This window comes from Nelusetta ayraudi, unplaced genomic scaffold, assembly GCF_046127955.1.
Source record: "Nelusetta ayraudi isolate G7.1 ecotype Tasmania unplaced genomic scaffold, CSIRO-AGI_Nayr_v1 ptg000022l, whole genome shotgun sequence".
In the NCBI taxonomy this organism is placed as follows: Eukaryota; Metazoa; Chordata; class Actinopteri; order Tetraodontiformes; family Monacanthidae; genus Nelusetta; species Nelusetta ayraudi.
The window spans coordinates 4,245,467-4,265,831 of NW_027466072.1; the positions used below are offsets into that span (position 1 = coordinate 4,245,467).

General features: G+C 43.9%; 1 protein-coding gene across 6 annotated transcripts in view; it reads left to right on the top strand.

Moving 5' to 3' along the window:
* pald1a (phosphatase domain containing paladin 1a) overlaps window positions 1–15,183 on the top strand; it is a 52,822-nt gene extending 37,639 nt beyond the window's left edge. For all 6 annotated transcript variants that reach the window (XM_076028181.1, XM_076028183.1, XM_076028182.1 and 3 more), the window contains 2 exons: window positions 807–962; window positions 13,245–15,183. In XM_076028181.1, coding sequence (XP_075884296.1) covers window positions 807–962; window positions 13,245–13,394 — 306 coding nt within the window. In that variant the 3' untranslated portion in view covers window positions 13,395–15,183. The remainder of the gene's footprint in view (window positions 1–806; window positions 963–13,244) is intronic.
* The last annotated feature ends 5,182 nt before the right edge of the window (window positions 15,184–20,365 follow it).

The following is a 20,365-nucleotide window of genomic DNA, read 5'->3' on the forward strand; positions in this document are numbered from 1 at the left end:
CTTCGCCACACGTGACCTGTGAAAGCTTTCGAAATGAAAACGGGCTGCGCGTCAAAAAGAGGTGATTATTGTGAGCTCCGTTTGCTTATGTAGAATGTTATCCCTTTTCATTGCATTGGCTGCGTTGCAGGTTCTGTCATTCACATCACATTTCTATTGGTCTGCATTTCCAGCAACCCTGGACAGAGGTGTTGCCAGTGTGCTGGCCAATGCAGTTTGAGTGTGGTAGCTTCAGTGACCTTTGCCGTTGTTAATTTTGGACCGGAAGAGTTTTGTTTCTTTAAATGCCACTAAAACCCTTCAGGGCTTTACCCTTCATTTTAGTCCATTTACCAGTTGCTGACACAATTCATCAAATAATCCGATTATGAATCGTACAATTTAATTACCATGTTTTACCTCTCAACTCAAACTTTTCTGCTAATATTGTTTTTGATACCCATTTATTGAGCTGTCGATGTTCAATCCCGGTATTGAAGTCACTGCTTCACCTGCTTCGCCTAATAGGAAGATATTTCTGAACAAGCCTTTTTGTGTCCTGTCGACCTTAATAGCTTCAAATACTGACGCTTGTAAGTGATGGACATGACCATTTAAACACTTTGCTCTCATTGTGTGAATAAACAATCACCTGAAGGGAAGAGTAGCGGTGAAGACATCCTCCACTCAGGAGGAAACCAGAGTCTTTGGCCGATTAGTGCTTCCACTCTGCACCACAGTTGTTGCTTCTCACTAGTTCTGCAGATGGCAGCTCCTAATTCCTCTCATCCTTTATTCATGTTTCTATCTCCTCTCTCTCTGTTCAGATCAAAAGCAGTAAGACGGAGAGTGAGTGTCAGCAGCAGCTACTGAGGAGCCTCCAGTACCTGGAGCGATACGTTTACCTCATCCTCTTCAACACGTACCTGCACCTGGAGAAGAAGAACTCGTGGCAGCGCTCCTTCGCTCTCTGGATGGAACAGGTTGAGTTGCACAGACATCTGTTTACTTCTCCTGTTTTGCGACACGTTGTAAGAAACCGTTACTCAGGATACTTCAGATGTAAATAAGGCTATTCATTTTGATGGTATGTTGACAGCGAGCCAGTCAACTAGTCAATCAAGGTTTTTTGCCCACGAGTATCCGACGCTATGGGAAAAAGAAGAAAAAAAGATAACACGTTCAAGTTGTCCTTCAAGTTGACAGTTCAGCACAAGACAGTACAAACAATTGTAAATAAATATAACTGAAATAATTGTAATAGAGCTTTCTTTAAATAAAAACAAACATGGAAAATATATATTTAAAACTATAAGATGTCTGTAAAATAAACCTCAGCAGTTTCCCTGCAAAAAAACACGGCAATCAACATGACTTCTAAGAGGCAGCTGACAGTCAGTCACAGCTCAGTATGGAATTAGAGTAACTGGTCTACTATTAATATGAACCAATTGATATTTTCAAATCCAAGTATCAAAGTTGTCGTCTTGAAGGCAGCTCTGCCCTGTTGCTGTTGCGACGCCTTATAAAACTACCAAACTGCCGTCATTATTGGTGATTTTCCACTCCTTGGCCTTCTCGGCTCGATATTGGTCGTTTTCCATTTCAGTTGAGAACCACCTCAACGTGGGCAGCGGCGTCCCGTGGCGTCCTGTGGCGTCCCGTGGCGGTACCATATTCTTATTATCCTTCTCCCAACTTCAATTTCACCGTGATTTGTGTCGCACCTGCATTGTGTCCTGTCTGTGCAACTATAAGGTCATTGCAGAATTTGCCAAAAACAGGGCAGTGTTTCAGTTGTTGTTTTTGCATCTCTGTTGTTTTGTAAGGTTATTTAAAAACATCTGATTCCTTCCACCTGATTCCGATACTTGGAACATTACGTGATCGCGATCCATTTCCAATCTTATTAAATCTCATTACGTTAAGTTTTTTCCCAAATTCACACCAGGCAACATCTGCATTCAAACATTTTTATTATCAAGACGTATAAACAAAGATGTGAAAGAAAGCATTTCTTCTTTTCATTTCCTGTTGTGTACCAGGAAAAAGACAATCAAAACAACACAATAAAATGAAGGATGAAACTCCTCAAATACACATAAAAGCTTGTTAGAATGAGGTCATCCGTTAAGTCAATCTCGTTAAAAAAAAAACAACTATTTATATCAGAATACTTTCAAATTCAATCCATCATCTGAATTCTGAAAAGCATTTGTTCAAACTAAATGATTCCCAAAAAAAGACAAATTATTCTGTTTCAATGAAGGAGTGAATTGAGGGAAAAAAAGAAAAGAGGTTGGAATTGTTCTAAACGTCTTCATTGATGAACAGCGCCTGAAATAAAATGTGTTCACTACCTGCGGGGGGAAATGCAGCCCCGTGGGGGCAATTCAGTCGTTTGCTGCCCTCCTTAAAATCAGAGCAAGCGAATGAATGGCAGTTAATCTCTGTCACATGGCTGCGGAAAGAAATGGCGACAGTGTTGAAACTTATTTGTTTTCCCTTTTTTTTTTCTCTCTCTTCTTTTTCTCCCTCCACCCGACACTTCATCAGAACCAGGTACCTTGGTTTCATTTGGACTTCCCTTCAGGAATTTACGAGCTGGTTCTGGTTCTTTTGTGGCCTGGTTCTTCACACACGTCAACTTCATAACATCACGGCGTCTCTCCGTTTTGTAGCCGCATGAATCGTTTGGCCAGCTGTGGCCCGACGGTAAAGCGGAGAATTTATGTGCATTCCAAACAAATGAGCAGTGTGTAAGTGGTAACCACTCACACGCAGGTAGAGTGTGGTATGTGTGCGCACGTGCACACACGCACACGAACACACACACACACCACTTGTGCGATGCAGGTATGTGTTGTGTTGCAATATGTGGTGAAAATAATAAACAGCTTGGCAGGCTGACAAACGTAAACAGCGAAATCACCTGGAGCAACTTTTCAATCAAAACACACAACGTCTACACGACGCGGCTACAGGTTAAAACTCAGCCGCTTTTCCTTTAAGTGAAAGGCAGCATATTGGAGCTCTGCTGAAGCCCTTTATTATATAACATCAAAGCCATCTATGTTTTAGATTTTAATTTTTGTCTATAAATAATCCTTTCCATTTACAACATTTAGGATTAGTTATTTGTTACAGTCATTCCAGCCCGAAATTGAATCAGCTGCAACATTTTTTTTTAAAGGGCCGAGTGCGATCATCATCATCATCATCATCATCATCATCACGCCATCGTCCATAGTAAGATTAAACATAGAAAATTCCCCAAATATTTAGCTCTTTGTTTGAAGCCTCCTGCAAACATTTTAGTGTTTTTGTTGGGCGTTCCACATTTGGAAGCTGACAGAAACAAGGAAACCTTAAACTGTGATTTAGCGCTGTACAAATAAAGTTTTATTAAAGGGTGGAGAGCAGAGTCCTGGCCGGATGCAGCGTCAGTGCCCTTTGTGACATCACAAACGACTGATTTCCCAAAACTGACTTTTAGCGCAGACTGTCTGAAAAGCTGGAGCAGAAGAAGACATCTTTTCTCAGTGAGGCGAAATTTAGTTTGTTGTGAATTTTTGCACATTTAGGAACTTAAAAACAATATCTGGACATTCACAATGATGCTACGATGTTTCAAACACATATATAAACACTTAAACACACTTTAAACAGAAAAGACTCACAGCCCTGACCTGCCGCATGCTTGCATGAGGACTCAGATTAAACTCTGCTTCACTTGGGGTTTCAGTCAGTTGCTCTCTCTCACTCTCTCTCTTCCCATCTCTCTCTTTCCATCTCTTCCCCTCCTTCTTCTTCATCTCTTTCTCTCTCAGTCAAATAAATACCAAAAATGTTGATTCTTTTGGAAGGCTCAACCTCCTTTGTGTCTCAGTTTCGGTGGAAGGAGGAGAAACAAAACAAAACAAAACCTCAAACAAGAATGTGAAGTGTTGAGAATTTCCCGGAGCGAAGGCTGTGAAAGCAGTGTCGGCAGGACAATACGCAGCCAATCGACGGCCACCGCTGCTGTTATTTATAGCGAATGTGTGCGATGCATCCGAGTGGCTCTAATGGCCCAGTTATGCCCTAAGAAAATAACTGCGTGCCAACGGCGTGCACGAGGGCCAGGCAGCGTGGCCAGACGGCGTTTGGCACCGCACGGGATTTCCTCTCATGCAAAACTCAAGCGATATTTTTCAAAACATTGATAGGACACAATTGTGAAATGACAGGAGATGTATTTTTCTCCTCCCCCAGAGGGTCTTTCCGAGAAGCATCAGATTTATTCCGATGCATTTAAAAAGGACGACAGTCACCGTCGGGAGGCTCCAACTCCGCTGCAGCTCATGTTCTAAGTTGCCAGCAAACACAGCAGTTTGTTAAACGGTTAGTTAGTTTGGCGGTGTGAGTTTCACTCTGCAAAAATGTATTTTTATGTCTTTTTAATGGGATTTTATATAATTTGGACACATTTCCTGAAAATATATATTTTTTTAATTGACAATTGACAGAAACGCACTTCCTTGCAGCTCCTCCCAACCTCCCTTTGCCGTGTCTGTACCTTCCCTCAGAGAGAACCTGCCGTCTTCTGAGCAGTTAACCTGCCGCTTTGGTGTAGCAGCCAGTCAGTCTTGATCCAGTCACATTCTAGGGATTCCTTCTTTTTTTTTCCTTCCCCTGACGGAATATAAATATACTTTGTGCTCGGAACAGCCGTTATCACTTTGTGCAGCCGCACCTCGAAATAGAATCCTTTAACATTCTGTCAGCCCTGCCTGCGACGTGTCAGTTTACTGGTTCTGGAAAAAGCGTCCTACTATTTTGCATCAGAGAGCTTTTAAAAATAAATAAATAAAAATGTACTCATATTTTGCAATCAAACAATTTGTTTAGCCAGTGTGCTGAACTCTCTGTTGATGCTCACGGTTCAATCTGCACTAAACTATCTGTAATCAATGGAACTCTTTGTAATCAACTTTTATCAGGATCGGCTTATTAGGCATTGAGGCAGCTCAGCGTATCTGTCTCTCTGTCTCTAATGTGCTACAAGATAAACCATTTTTAAGTGGATCATAGTACAGCAATGTCACCCCACACTGACTTTGATCATTATCAACTGTAATTGGCCATTTCCTCAATAAATAAATGTCTCCTTCCAGCTGAATGAAAAGACATGACTAACCTCTGTTTGGCCGTCGCCATCCAGATTGTCAGAGTGCACGTGCCGTTGACCCGCCGTGCACTGCATACAGCTGGGAAAAATGTTCTCGCAACAGTGATTACTACAAACGGTCACTGAAAAATTGTAATTGAACGCTGGTTTATTGGGCATGATGGAAAATGTCCTGGAATAAGACTCCGGCCAGAGTGGACAGAGACCAGCAGCAGGTTAAACTGGTCCCTGGTTTTGGCCGTTTTTGACCAACAGTTTCCCTGTAAACTGTTAAGAAGGAAGCCTCCCACTCTTTGGTTGCATGGAAAACCAATCTCGTCCCTTTGTCCCGTTGCAGAGGAAGTGTCATTTTCCAGGTCAGAATGTTCCACTTGCCTTGTTTGCTCAAAGCATTTTCAATCTAACAGCATTTCCAATCTATCCATCGATTAGCAGGGCTTTGAGTGATGGATAATTCTTACAAATCGTTGTAAAATCTTTCCAATATTGGCAGTTTTTCAAGTGTTTTTTTGTTGCAGTTTCTCTTAAGTGACTGAAGCATTTTACGCCTGCAGTACCGTCATCAGCCTTCGGCGGCGGTCTCCCTCCATACGCCGCTCACACTCTTTCATCATTGATAGAAAGAAAAAAAAGGTTGTATGTGGTGAAAAGGAGATGAAGTGACATTTAAGAGGCTGTGACAAGCTCGACCCAGCGACCCGTTGGCATGATGAGTACATGACATGATAAAATGTCACTTCCGTAAAGCACAGTCGAGGATTTCTGCGAGCTGGTCGACTTCATTTCCATTCATCGGACTTCATTTTTGTAGACTTCATTTTCGCTTTTTTTTTTTTTTTTCATTTCTTTTTTCAAGACTCCCAGTTCAAAGTTCAAAGAAGAAGGGAGGAAATAAATCTTTCCAGCAGCCACTGTCTAGCGGAGAGATTATCTTTTCGTCTTCTTGCTGGGAAACTCAACTGCCAACAATTGTACCACAGATGATATCAATTTTTTTCAGCCAATCCAACCAACAGGAAGGACAAGCTGGGACATGAGCTGCTGGGGTTTCAAATCCATCCTTCAATCCTTGCGCCACTCCTCTCTTCAGAAATAACCCCACTGTGATGTCACAAAGGGGCCTTGAGGCCTCTCCGCAGTAGGAGACCCGCCCCAGCCAGGTCTCGGCTCCCCCCTCCGAGACCCTCCTCTGTTCCTGTCCAAACTAAGCGTAACCTCTCGTCGGAGGCTGTAAGCACAGGGCTAAATTTGCACTTTGACCCTGCAAAACTGCCGTGCGAGAGGTCAGGGATTATAAAACTCCAAGAATAAACCCATCTCCACACTCCTCCAACACAAACAGAATGCTCAGCTCAGGTAAAATAGGAAATTCAAGGCAATCATGATGCAGCTGAGTTTAGCGCTGACGCTGCGCAACCCTCCGTCCTTTTTTGTTTTTTATCGCCATCATTCACTGGCCCACTTGCGGCTGAATCTGGCAGCGGCTCACCAGATGTGACCCGGCCCGGCCGAGAGGCACAATCATTAGTCGATCGCCAGTGACCGTGGTGGGATGGTAATGACAGACCAAGCGCCACGGGCAGCAGTCACTGGCATCACTGCTCTTGCAGTTGAGGCCGTGGTTACACAACCTGCCCTGCCCCATTGGATTGGTACAGCCTGTCTGGCATCCAGCACTAGGGGCAGGCAGTGGCGGCCCGTCAGGGCCAGCTAGGCCGTCTCTGCTGGCTTAACCATACTTGGAATAGTACATTTTCCCAAAAATATGATAATACAGTTCACAACATCTAATATCCACTATGTTGCGTTGCTTCCATTGTTATATATTACGGTAAAGTTTTTATCCAATCATATTTCAGCTAGCTTGTGTTAGTCAGGTTCTATGAAATCTGCCTTAAGCCAGCAGAACCGACATAGCAGTAAGTGAATGCACCACAGTTAGTTGCAATACGTTAAAAATTTAGTTGCCGAATCTTCTGCAATTTAAAATGTAAATAACGTGACGCATTGGTGCAGCAGCTGCACCAACGTGTTCAATTGTTCAATAATTTAATAGTTCATTTGTTTATTTCGTTATCATCTCGTTGGTCTCACATATGAATTGGCGACAATGCACAGATTATTGGACAAGTTTGGACACAAGTTAAAGATCACAGACTTTTGGTGGACTTATTTAAACTTGGTTGTGTAATCTTTTAAAATCGCCTTTTTTTGGAAATTTTGACAGTAACAGTGGCCTTAGTTACTTCCTCTTAATTATGATTTAAATGCAGTGGAAACTATGTTTTGCTTGAATAGGTCACCCATACAAAGGTGATGTGTGATTCTCTATGGATTCTCAAGCCGTAGTGTCATGTTGAGGGTAATATGAGGTGCGTTAATTTATGGTGGACTAAATATAACGTCACTGATGGTCTTGGCGTGAAACTGCACGCCCTGCCACTGGGTGCAGGTGCCTGTGTGTCAGGTTGCGTGCGTGGGTGGGTGGGTGTGAACTGGGTTAATCTTTGCAGCTTCTGAAAGCACCAGCAGTGTTCTGTCGCGTTTTTCCATTCATATAAACCGCCGCCGCCTGTGACTCATCTGATCTCCCGCTGGGAACTGGAAGCGAATGTGCGTTCCCGGGTAATGGCCGCAGAACAGCGTGCAGGAAGCGAGGACTGTGCAGCACGTTATCCTTGGCATTAGCGAGCTCACGCCTGCTGGTACCAGCGGCTGTACGGGGAGATCAGAGCCGGGGACATCAGAGGAGCTGTTGGACTTGAGCGCGCTTTCTTTTTTTTTTCACTTTTTTTGGGTTTGCTAATCCAGAAACGTGGCTCTTTTTGCACAATGGCGGGACTTGTGCACCGTGCATACCAGGGATGCCTGCAGGAGAGGCGCCCTATCAGTCACTCCAGCTGTTTTGATGTGCGGTATAGAGGCCCGCCTGTCCCGCTGCACGCTCTCCGGCATGCACAGCCTTTTGAGCTCACTGTCTGCGGGAAAGCAGCAGCAGCGCCTCGGCGGGTAGCCCCTCCCCCCCACACCTAATCAGTTTTGGCGCCTACGAATCTGGTCGTTGCAGGCGGTCAGAAGCACTCGGCTGGTTTGTCAGAAAAAAGGGTTTGACGTCTCGTGGCACGAGGAAGAAGAGGTTGGGGGGGGGGCAACCAACCGCAGAATCGATCGTTGCGTGGCTAAAATTATTTGCTGCCCATCAAATGCGACGAGCCGAGCCGCTTATCTGCTACAGTTTCAGAGAGCACTGCGGGGAGGAAAACACTTGGCAGCGAGTCGCAGCTTCTCTTGTTTCTTTAATTAATCAACATCTCTGCCGGATTTATTATTTAAAATTAAATTATTTATTTAAAAAAACAAAAGGAATTGATGTTGCCCTGGCATGCTGTGAATTTAATTGTTAGCAGACTTTCATGATGCGTGTTGTTGTTGTTGTTGTTGTATGTTTTTAAACAAATGCATCAGTTTACGAAATGCTGTTTGTTTTCAAGTTGGAGCAGCTGAAAGGTTTTTCTGCCTCGTGTTGGAAGGAACTGAACTCCTCAACGATTCCCATGGAACTCTGTTTTGTGGGTGCTGTAGGAGTATTAAGATAAATGATTTTTTGCAACCGAGCTGTGATTTAGGTCACACCCTCGATCGTGTAGAGTTGAGGCGGGTACGGGTGCAGAATTGGTTCCCAGTCATCAGGCTCAGACTCGTGTAGGCCGCAGCTGAGGGTTTAGGTTCCTATAGAGCTCCTCAACTGTGATGGGAAAACGACTCACAGCTCCATCAGCCACATGACTCACATGGCAACAGACGTGTCTCAGGACCGTCTCCAAAGCAAATGACCCCCCAGAGATTAAACACCTGGAGAATTTTTTTCTCTCTTAAAACTAAAAAAAAATTCCTTTTGGATGAGGAGGGTCGTTATCGGAAAGTCGATGGACTAATGCAGCTCCTCCATCCTGGCCTCAGTCCTGACACACAAACCCACTACTGAGTCTTTCCATCTTGCTTTCGTTTGGAACCAAAGATGTTCATTACAAGCAGATGGGCCACTCGCTCCCTCGCTCACTCACTCACTCACTCAGCATTTCTCATGCTTAAGTCCTCCACCACTCGTCACCTTATTCAAACAGCTGGTTTGGAGTGGATGACTCAGGTCAGCCGCCCCAGCCCCAAAAAAGTTCCATCCACTGACTCACTGATCTACTTCACCCACTTATCCACTTCCACCAACAGCTGCGTTTACGACAGTCGTCAGCCAACCATCTGAAATCACAGCCAACGCAAACGTGAATCCGTTGAAAGAGTCATCAGTCCCACGTTGACTTTCCAAAAAAAATAAAAATCTATGTCAATAAAAAAAGCTACACAACATTTTCTTCCCCTTGACTGTGGCTGAGAGATCATCAGAGATTTGATCAGGCGATGTAGGTCGGCAGGTTTTCTCTGCTCCGATACAGAAATCACCGGCATTTCACTGGTTAGATGTTGCTGCTCGGCGTCCAACCACAGGATTACCTCATGGCCTCGGGGGCAAAACCACACACATATTCCCCTTAGTACTTTTTTTTTTTTTTTTTCAATCCCAGTGACTAAACATCTCTTCTTGCACATTCCTCAGAATTTGCAGACGTTTTGGTCGGCCCTCTTCTGAGGTAATGAGAGCTCAGGCCTGACTGCGAAGGGGCTCTATGCGAAACTGCAGAACTGGCGGCATCATTAAATCTACAGCAGGACGTGACGTCACTGCACCCTTTGTGCACCCTGTTGACTGGCCCAACGTTTTCTTTTTCCCCTGGCCATCGGGATCATCTCCCTCTCCAGCTCCAGATAGTGTGTCTGGGAACAACAGAGACAAACAGACACAGCTTGATGCCAACGATGACGTCACCTGCTAAAACTGATGCCAAAAATGAAACAATACCAGAAAAAAATCCCAAGAGGGAAATCCTCTGGCTGCAGTACTGTGCACCGTCGCTTGAAAATGGCCAACACTTTTGGGGCTTTTCCACGAGCACCAACTCAGCTCCACTCGGTTTGCTATTTTAGTACCGACTCATCCAGGGTTCCAACCGAGCCGAATCAAACTAAAATTGTGACCGTCGACAGGGTGGATGGTTCATGCGACTCCTTCACAAAATCAAACCCAGCATTTAAAGAAAAAAACAAAAGCGAGCGTGCATTTTCATCTTGGGTACAGCAGACGATAGAAATGGCTTGCCAACAAGTGCTGCGGTTAAATGATGAGGTGAAGACATTTCTGCGCTTGTGACACACAAAAAAAATCCAATGGAGGAACCCTCAATCAGGTCTCTCCGGTATCCCAGGTGATGGCCGCTCACCGTACCAGTGGACATTAAAAATGTTTAGAGAGAAGTTGATATAATTAAAAAGTAATACAGATTTGGTAGCGTAACATTAGAACATCAAGGGTCTTTTGAGCTGCCTCGCTCTGATGACTGCGCCCACTGAGGTGGTACTCAATTGTTCTGGAAAACCACTGAATCCGGGTCGACGCGAGTAATACTAAAACTGTGTAATGGACAAGAGCCCAAAATGGTTTTATCTCTATGTCCTTGTTTGCTCAGTGGAAGTTCTGTGCTGCTACACCAGAGAACCATGTGTGATGGGGAATGATATTAGATATGACCTTGTCCTCAAATACAGTTGTTTGTCAAAGCTTTTTTCCCCTTCAAAAATGATGGGTGAGATAACATATCTAAAACAAAGTGATATGTTGGCAAATTTTGAAGAAACTAGGAAATAATATTTAGATGGACAACCAGCAGAAAGTCAATTATCAACTTTGCGGAAGAAAGTTGAGTTTGACTCAGTGTAGCGTCAGAGTAGACTTAAGTTAATATGCAGGCTTTTCCATTTAGGAGCCACTTCTTTAAAAGATCAGACCAAGTATGAAAGATAGTGTTGGCTGAAATCAACAAAAGGTTGCTGCAACAGTTAAAGCAAAGCTGGGTTTTTATATAAAGTATTTTCCTCCGAATGTCTCTTCCAAAAGGTTATTGACCCAGAAAATGTGTGTTTGGGAAAAAAAGGAAAGGCTAAGGCTAAAATTTCAGTCCAATTAACTTTACAACAGTGAAGTGCCTTGAGGTTCACGGCTGGTGCGGCACCAACTCCTTTAGAATTCAATTTACAAGTAGATGAACCCAACAGAGCAGCTTATTCACTGTTAGATTTAAGGCATTCAACAGGTTCCAGCATCATTTCCACATACAAACTGACACATTTTTCCTAAAAAAAACAACAACATGCTATCATACAAATGTATTTATAAACAAAGTCCATGCGTCAATCCTTCTGGACAAAAATGTCTTTTTTCTAGTTGTCTTCCTCGTCTTCTTTCAGTTTTGAAAGTCTCTCTGTCTCAAAGGAGATCACTGCCAAGAAAGAAAGAAGTCCTTGATCTTTCCTGCCCAGATTGAGGCGAAAGTGAAAAACAAGCAAGCAATAAAAACACTGCACAAAAAATCACTGCACTTGACTCACTAACTGTAATCGCAGACTGTGAGACTGAGGCTAGGACTGCTCTCAGATTGAATGGGGATATGCAAAATGTAAAATAATCAATATTGTAAACATTATATGGAAAATAAGTTTATATAACTAATTAATCAATAAATATAAACACTCCTTAGGTATTTTTCAAACGTCATTCATCTCCATGATGACCTTCTCCGCATCTCCAGACCGCACGTCACTGTCTCCCTCCAGCTTCTCCGATAGAAGAAGCCATTCACTACACTTGGCTGATGTTGCCTCTACACCGTCACGTGTACAAGCTGAACATTTTTGAAGCCGAAGCCTGAACTGGCCCAGCTCCTCAGTCATTAGGCTCATTTCTGTTTGTTTGTGGTTGTCCTTGGTGTTTCCCAATGGGCTTGTCAGCGTGACCTTCTGTCTCCCATTTATTTCAAATTCTTGGTCATTCCAGTCCTCGTCCATCTGACTGAACTGGCCTCAGAAGTTGCCATGGCAATTTCCCTGTTGTTGTACGGCTAATTGGGTCAACTGTTGGATAATTTTATGTTAATTTGTACTTGTGATCCACTTCGTTTCCACCGATGTGGGCTGGCAACATAATTGGTTTTTCACACAAAGGGTTGCCCTCATATTTTCTTGTTATTAATTAACAGAAGTTTATAAAGCACCACCGTCCTTTCAACCATTTAATTAAGCATACACTTGCTCAGTAAGGGCAGCAGGCGCTGTATGGCTCAACAGATAGTGCTCAGGTGGCGCATTTATTTTTTCTGACTGAATGCAGAATGTGTAAACAAGGATTTAAAAGGTTACTTGGAATGCTTTTTTTCTGTTTCCTTAAATTGGAAAACGAATCAAATCCAGCAAACAAACCTTGCTCTTGAGGTGTTTTTTCCTTGTGGAATCAGACATAAAGCACAATATGCTGGATGGAAGCAGGTTCGCAGAAGAAACTCTGGACGTGAAAGTGAAACATTCACCTGAGTGACGAGCTGCATCACATTAATAAGAGAGTTAGTCCTGGTCTAAGAGCAGCTTTCCTAATGGTCCATTTCAGATGACCGACAGGAATAATTACAACTCGGCCAAATGACAGTAATTCCTGAACTCCTCTCTCCATCTTCCGCTGCTTTTATTCCAAGTGCTTAGAATTTCATTGACATCTGATGGGAACTCGGCTAATGAAACTCCCACTCTGTCCTTACTCAATTCACACAATTCTATTCCCACTTAAGTCACGGACTCCAGCAAGAATAGAATCGCTGATGATCTGCTGCTGCTGATGGAGGTTCAAGAAATGGAATGAAGTGAAATGAAATGTTGGAGGTTTTGAACCTCTAACATTTAAATTGGCCATGTCACGAACTTGTTTGCACGTTCATGTCATGGCCAATTTAAAGAATCTTGATTCATTTTGTATCCAAACGTTTCACATTTTTCGTGGTGTCCCTTCGTTGCACATCCTTTGTGTTAAGGCGTTTCTGCTTAGATCATCTGCCTCCCCACCCAAAATAAAACAACCCTAGCAGATATAATAAGAACAGCATGCCTTATTTTTGTGTTTGTTTGTTTTAATCAACACTTTTGTATCTTTGTGTGGTAGGTGGCTGCCAGAGCCGGAGTTTATGACATCCTGAACCGCCTGGGCTTCTCTGAGTTTGAAAACCCCAGAGACTCGCCGCTGGCTCGCATGCGCTGCCGCTGGCAACGGCAGAACATCCACACACTGCCTTTCCGGGGAAAGTTCATCTGAGAGACCGCCACTGTGAAACGAACCATGACGGAACTGTGCTTTTCAGAATAAAACACATTTACATTAACATAGCTATGCTTTCTCTATCTACTCATGTATTTTTTCCCTTTCCCACATCACTGGTTGCTTCACCCCCCCGCCCCCCTCCCTCTTCGAACACGATATTAACTTGTTATTTTTTTATAGTTTTTGTTTTTATATATATTGTACCTCGTATAGGTCTAAGTCTGTTCTTTCATCTTTCACTTTACAACACACAATTTAATCCTATTTAAGATTTTTTTTAAATGATGGGTCAATATGACAAACTTTGAAAACCTAACCTAGGAACAAAACTAGGTTTAAATATTGTTTTGTAGGAGATGAGCAAATTCCAGTGTGGCATGGGCCAATCATTTTGTCTGTCAGTCACAACAGGCTGCTGTGTGGTGACCTGCTAATTTTCTCTCCTCGCCACCACTGTCATCAGCGGCTTTGCATTTGTTTGAGTGTTGTTATTTAAAAGAGTGACGCATCCTCCAGGTTTCTCTCAATCTCTGCAATACAAAGGCCTCTTTTTAACATTACGCGTCACAATTTAACAGGCACAACAACCAAGGTCTGTTGTTTTTTGTTTTTTTATCGCTATTAAGAGTTTGTTATTTTAAAGCTGTAAATCTGGGTCTTAATGTCCAACCTGTGGAGCCATGTTGCTTAAAAAGAGTTGTTTTATTTCATCGCTTTTGCTGCCTTCATGCCCTTAATTGCAACTCTGTATGGTTCAAGATTTTTATGCAAGTTTTATTTAACTTTCTAAACTGCTTTGAATTCTCATGTAAATTCAAAATGTGCAAGCAAGATTTTCTGCTGCTGCACCGGCACTGCGGAATTTATCTGCGTTCGTGCGGCTTTGCCCCTAAAACTACAAAAGGCTTCGTTAAAAGGAAGAAAAACAGGCAAAAAAAAAACTTCTCACATGTTTGTTTTTGCACAAGACTTGTAAACTAGCGTGTGTAAAATTGTACTTCAGCTTTGCACACTTCCTGCCAGTATTTCTGCAAAAACTGCCTGCAAACAGCAGGCAGCAATTTATACGTCTGTAAAAATAAATAGGGTGTTAACGTAGTTTAAATAGTGGCTGGCATCGGCCGATGAAAAAGGTTGGCTACCCTTCAGCAATAAACGTAGCCTAGGCCTTAATCCAGTTTATTCTTAGTTTGTGTGTGCTGTAAATCCTCGAAGGTCTTCTGTCTGTTTTTTTGTTTCAATTTTGTTTATCACTGCCACATTTTATTTGCAGATTGCATGTTAAGTTGTAACTTGTAGCGTAAGCAGTGCTTTGACAGCCACAAATCCTGCCTTAACGTCTGAAAGACGAGTCAGAAACAAATCCTATAATCCCTCCACCAGATGCCTCTAAATGCCTCCTTTCTTTTCTGTTGGAGTTTCTCTCCAGAAGGACAATGAAAGACATTTTTATGTCTCAGATATTCAATTACAGCTCCGTCGTTGTGTAACTTAATGCAGAACACACACAGGGACGGGGAGGTGGTGCCGCTCACGCCTCAAAATGTTTTTGGTTAAAAGCTGTGCACGCCCCCTTTATTCACCGTATGGGCCACTTGTTTTTTTGTTTTTCTTTTTTTTAAGTAGGGGGGGGCAGTGCTTGAATAAATAATTCAGACAGATTCAACAGTCCGTGTCTTCTTTCGCTAATGTTTTACGAGGTACATCTTAAACCGAACCATCTGTCTTTCAGATCTGAAAGTGTGGGAAGGAGTTTTAATAAAACCTCTCAGAAACGACCAGAGCCAAAGTAATTGTTGCCTCTCTTCCTTCCGCAGCCGCCCCCCCACCCCCTGCCCCCCTCCCCCCGCTTCTATCTCACCATCGTCTTTGGATGTGCACTGCTAAGACCTCGCTCAAATATCCGGGCACCCCCCTCCTTCCTCTTCCCCTTGTGCCGCGTCAGTGCCGTCGGCTGAGAGCAGAGTGAGGTTATGAGCACAAGGCCAGCGTTCGTTTACACCAAACAGATGATTCATTGTTGTGGCTCAAATCTCGACATATTCCAGATCAAGTAATAAAGAGCTTAGACTGATCAAAAAGGCTAATCTAGGACCGCCGCCTTTGATGTGGACAGGCAAGGGCTTAATTAAATCTATGCATATACACACTTGCTCCCCGGAGGCTGAGGGACTGCGGCGGGATTAGAAAGTGGCCGACCGCCACATCGCCGCTCGGCTTCCCTGCTTTGAAAGACTGATATCCCAGACCCCCCACCCCCCATAGTTTTGTAAGTGCATAGCAGGCTTATCTTCTGGAGCGCGGAAGTCGTTAGGACTTTTATCACATTGCGGCCCATCCTGGATTATTGCAAATGGAAACCGAGCGGTCCAGATTGACATGCCTCCCCTTTGATGGTTTGGATACACTTGTTTCCTTCCCTTATCACCTTGGCCCGGTGCAGCAGCTATATTAGACAAATCCGCACAGTCTCGTTTCATTGGCCTTGATGTGGATGAGCCAGTTCCAAGCAACATTTTTGGACATGGAGCATGACGATTTAGTTGCAGGCTGTGGCCGGCTTGACTCTGCCGTGGAGATAAGGCCAGGACGCGAGGACGGTGCCTGGATGATATAGTGCCTCCCCAGGGTCCCCCCACTTGCCTTTGAAATCCGTTCCAGACTCATTGAGATACTCCCCAATGTGAAACTCAAACTAGTGATTCTGAGGGATCCCGAGATTACGGCGGACAAAGGGTTGCATTGAGGGGCTTGAGCAGCGAGAGGGGATGTAATGAAGTGCATGTGAAAAGCCTCCTGCTGTAGATGAGAGAGCTACTCGACGCATCGCAGCCCCGCCAGCTCTCCTGCAGATCAACACGCACCTACAAGCACTCCAGATGCTCTCACTGCTCTTGGCTTGGCTGTAATTGGGACCACTATGAGAATATAAAAAATCTCTTGAGGGTTGCTGGGCTGTATCGATTCTCAAACAGCTTTTAGTGTTTGTGATTTTTTTTTTTAATTCTTAGACAAATCTGAATTCCCTTCAAAATCACCAGCATTTTATGAAACCCAACAGGACCTCAAGAAAGTGATATTTCCCTCAAGTACCTGTTCCTTCCTTTAGGATTGCTTTGCTCTCCTGCCCTTCCAAACAAGGTCCAACAAGGCTTCAGTTTTGTGGGATGCTGTGAACAGAAGGCTAATTATCTTGCTTTTTTTCTGGAGCCCTGCATTGCCTTGTAGGCAATACTGTGTGTCAAGATTTGAAAATGAGTGTTATATGGAATGTTTGATATTGAAGACCTGATCGACTTCTTATCCACAATTTCGGGCTTGTTGAGTCACACATTTATGCGCAACCAAACAAAGTCCTGGAAAGTTCCATTCCCCTGAAACTTTTGATTTGCATAGCATTTAAAAACATCTCCTGAACGTGTCCACTCTAATAATATTTAGTCCAAGTCCAAAATAACATATTGTGTCCTCCAGACGGAATTAAAAAAAAGTCCCACAGTCCCATTGTCAGGTCAGTGAAATGTTGAAAAGTCTCCTGTAGTGAGATTTAGCATCCAAACTAATGCCCTTTCTTATTACTAAAACAGTTCTAAAGGTCCACTCAGGTAGATTTTGCACCCCAACCAGTGACCATTCTATATACTACTATACAAAAAATTCCTGAGTATTTTTTTTTAATGACACTGATATTTCCACAGCTATACATATACAGTTGTCTCGCTCTTTTTTTCCCTTCTCTGCTGTGAGAGAGAGGACAGAGGGAGGACAGAGGGAGGAGGTCAGTAATACCAGCCTCTCAGAGTGGCTTCTTTGTAACTCGGCAAACACAGACGCAGCTCTTCTCGCGAGCTGCCAGGCTTTTGCATCTCGCTGCATAGCTGACATGGGAACTGTCAGGGAGGCATCCGCATCTCCAGGCACTGCGCTCTAACTTCCCCCTCCCAATCCTTGGGAACACACACTGGGAAAATTTGGCTCCTTGCAGCTTTGCCACTTAGTGCAAAGCTGCAAAGCTGTTCTTCACTGCTCTGTGACGGACCAAAGGAGAAATGAAAAATGTTTTGCTCAGTTGTCATCCATTTACAATTCCGCAAATTCAATTACTGGAATCTTCGCATGAATAGCAGGAAGTCTTTACATGGTAATGCAGCAATAGAAGAAAATTGTTGTGGTGTGTATATACAGACCTTAACCACTGACTGTGAGTAGAGCCATTCATTTAGGAGGAGCGGAAAAAAACAAGACTTCAAACTGAAAATTTTCGAATGTCATCCTGGCTTTTGGGAACAACCTTTAAAAACACACACACACACACACACACACACACACACACACACACACACACACACACACACACACCCAACAACCCAACAACCTCCAAACAGTATGGATGGAAAAAAGGCATAAAACTTCTTACAAGGCAGTTAATGCTTTCCATCTCTTAATGCTGCGGTGAGTTTCCATCGCTTGCTTATTAATGTACTGAACTGTGGATCAGCGTCCAGTCCTCCCACTGCTGCCCCTGGAGGCCATGGCCGCTTAAAAGCCCACACCTGCTCTACATGGACCATCTCTGGGAACTAATTAGGCACATTAAGGGAAGAAAAACAGATGGGGGTGCAGAAGGAAAACAAAATGCCCAGGCGCCTTTTATCCACCTCTCACAGGGCAACCGTATCTGAAAATGTGGAAAACAAACAAACAAAAAACAGAGAATGCAGATTAATTCTTAACCAGCCACCTCCCGTCAGGTTGATTTCAAGAGAGCTGTTTCTTCAACCTATGTGGGGTCATGTCCAAGTCGGGGCACACAATCGGCCATACAGTCGGTCGTGGCCTTATAATAAAAACAAAAAACAAAAAAACTGTCATTTTGAGTTTGCCAAAGCCGCCACCCAAAGTGAAACCCTCAATACGGGTTCCACACACCACATCTGTAGAGTAAAAACTTTATGGGTGTTGCTTAATAGAAGGCGTAGATTAATCATCTTTGTTGGCTTGATTGTGATATATAAGTGATAAAAGCAGGCAGTCAGACTTGGCCGCTCTCTTGATAATTTAATGCCAGGTGCTTTCTTTTACATTTGGGAAATCAGTGAATACCGTAAAAAGTTTGGAATATGCTAAATTGAGAAGTTCGCCATGGACATTTCTACTTCCTGGTCAGTAGGTGTCGCGCTCACTCTTGCTTGGCTGTTTGCTGCTAGTAGATGAGTATTTAGAAGAAAACAATCCCCACCAACTCGCTTGTTTGTGATTCGTGTTTAGTTTTATTCTTGCAAACATAAATTCTATGTAGATATCACTAATGCTAATTCAGCTAGCTGAACTAGATATCTGTATGATTTCAACAGTCTAGCCAGTGACAACACTTCAGTCTAGACTGTCAGCGGTTTGTTTCGAACTGTTCAGACCGACTTGCCCTGACTGACCAATGTCCTCTGCTTCCCGTTCAGACATTTGTAGCTTCAAAATGTTACATTAGACAAGCTGCGCTAGCTTAGCCGTCCGACAGAAAAGTGCTGACCTCAGCGAGGTTTCTTCCAACCACTTAAGACAAAAAAAAGTCATTGAGCTCGAACCACCGTGGAAATATTGAACTGAGACTAGATGAAGTTGATGTGAAATGTGAGATGCTATTTCCCCCCCACCGTCCTCGTGTTCTGAGATGGATGAGAATACATCTGACAACATGGAATGTCAACATAGTTATGCTAGGTTGCGCGGATATGTTTTTCAGTTTACCAGCAAACTTTTAAAGCCATTTACAAACTTTAAAAGTTCATATATGGCTTTTAAAGTCATATACCACCCCACCCCCCGCCCAACTTTATTAATTATTTTTCCATTTAGCGTTGCTTCTTTATTGAATGTTTGTTTAGATTGCTTTTGTTTGGAAATGTGTGTCGACTGCTACCATCCAAAAAGAAAAGAAAAAAAAAAGAACTTTACATCTTCATATCTGTATCAGCACAGCCACAGATTGAGCCACATTAGTTTTGGTAGCCATTCAGACTGTGTGTGTTGATTTATTTACATATCGTCTTTGGTGTTTTCCTCTCTGCCACAGGTGGCAGCCTCTCAGTGATTTACAGCGTGTGTCCACTGGCTGCCTGCACCAGTTCAGTTCCGCTGCACCGCTTCAGACATGTGCATCGGAATTTCCTGACCCCTGCCATCACCGATTGATAATTACCGCCGTGTTATCGCTAGCCCGTCCAATCTGTGGATGCACGTAAATACGGCCGCGCTCCTGCTGCTGCTGGAGCAAGAGTGAGTTGCGCTCCGTTCTTTGTGCTTTCTCAGGGGGGAAGAACAAAACAACACAAACAAAAATAAAATCAAATCAAGACGTGCATTTTGGAACAAGTTGCATCGGTCCAGAAACTCTTCAAGGGAGGGCGCTCTCACTGTTGGCGAAAACCGAACCACTGGTGCGTAATGGTGCACGACTGGGCGGCAGATGTGTTCACCGCCGGGACACTGTGTCTCCGCACACTTTGCAAGAACTCGGCCCACTCCCCCCGCTCACCGTAGGCGTGCGTTAACGCGCTCCGGTGCGCCCCCCCCCTAACCTAACTGCCAGCCGAGGGAGGAAGGACGAGGACGACCCATACACACTCCACACACACACCACAGAGAGAGGGAGAGCGAGAGAGCGGCTGCACACACGCACACACACAATTTTATCGGACAACCTCCTTTGCATCGTCCCGGTTTTTGAACCGGCCGCTTTGTCGTCATCAGCAGCCCAGACATCCCCTCCTCAGCTCCCTAAATGGATGGGGCAGTCTTGCGCCTCGCAGTCTTGCGCAGGCCGAAAGTTTGGGAACAGCTCGCGTGAGTTGCCGTCACTGCGGCGTCCAGCGGTGGGGAAACGGCTCGGAGAAAATGCCCGTCTGCGGCGCCGGAGCTCAACTTTGAGGAACTTTTTCTTCTCTCCTGCGTTTTCCTCACTCTTTTTC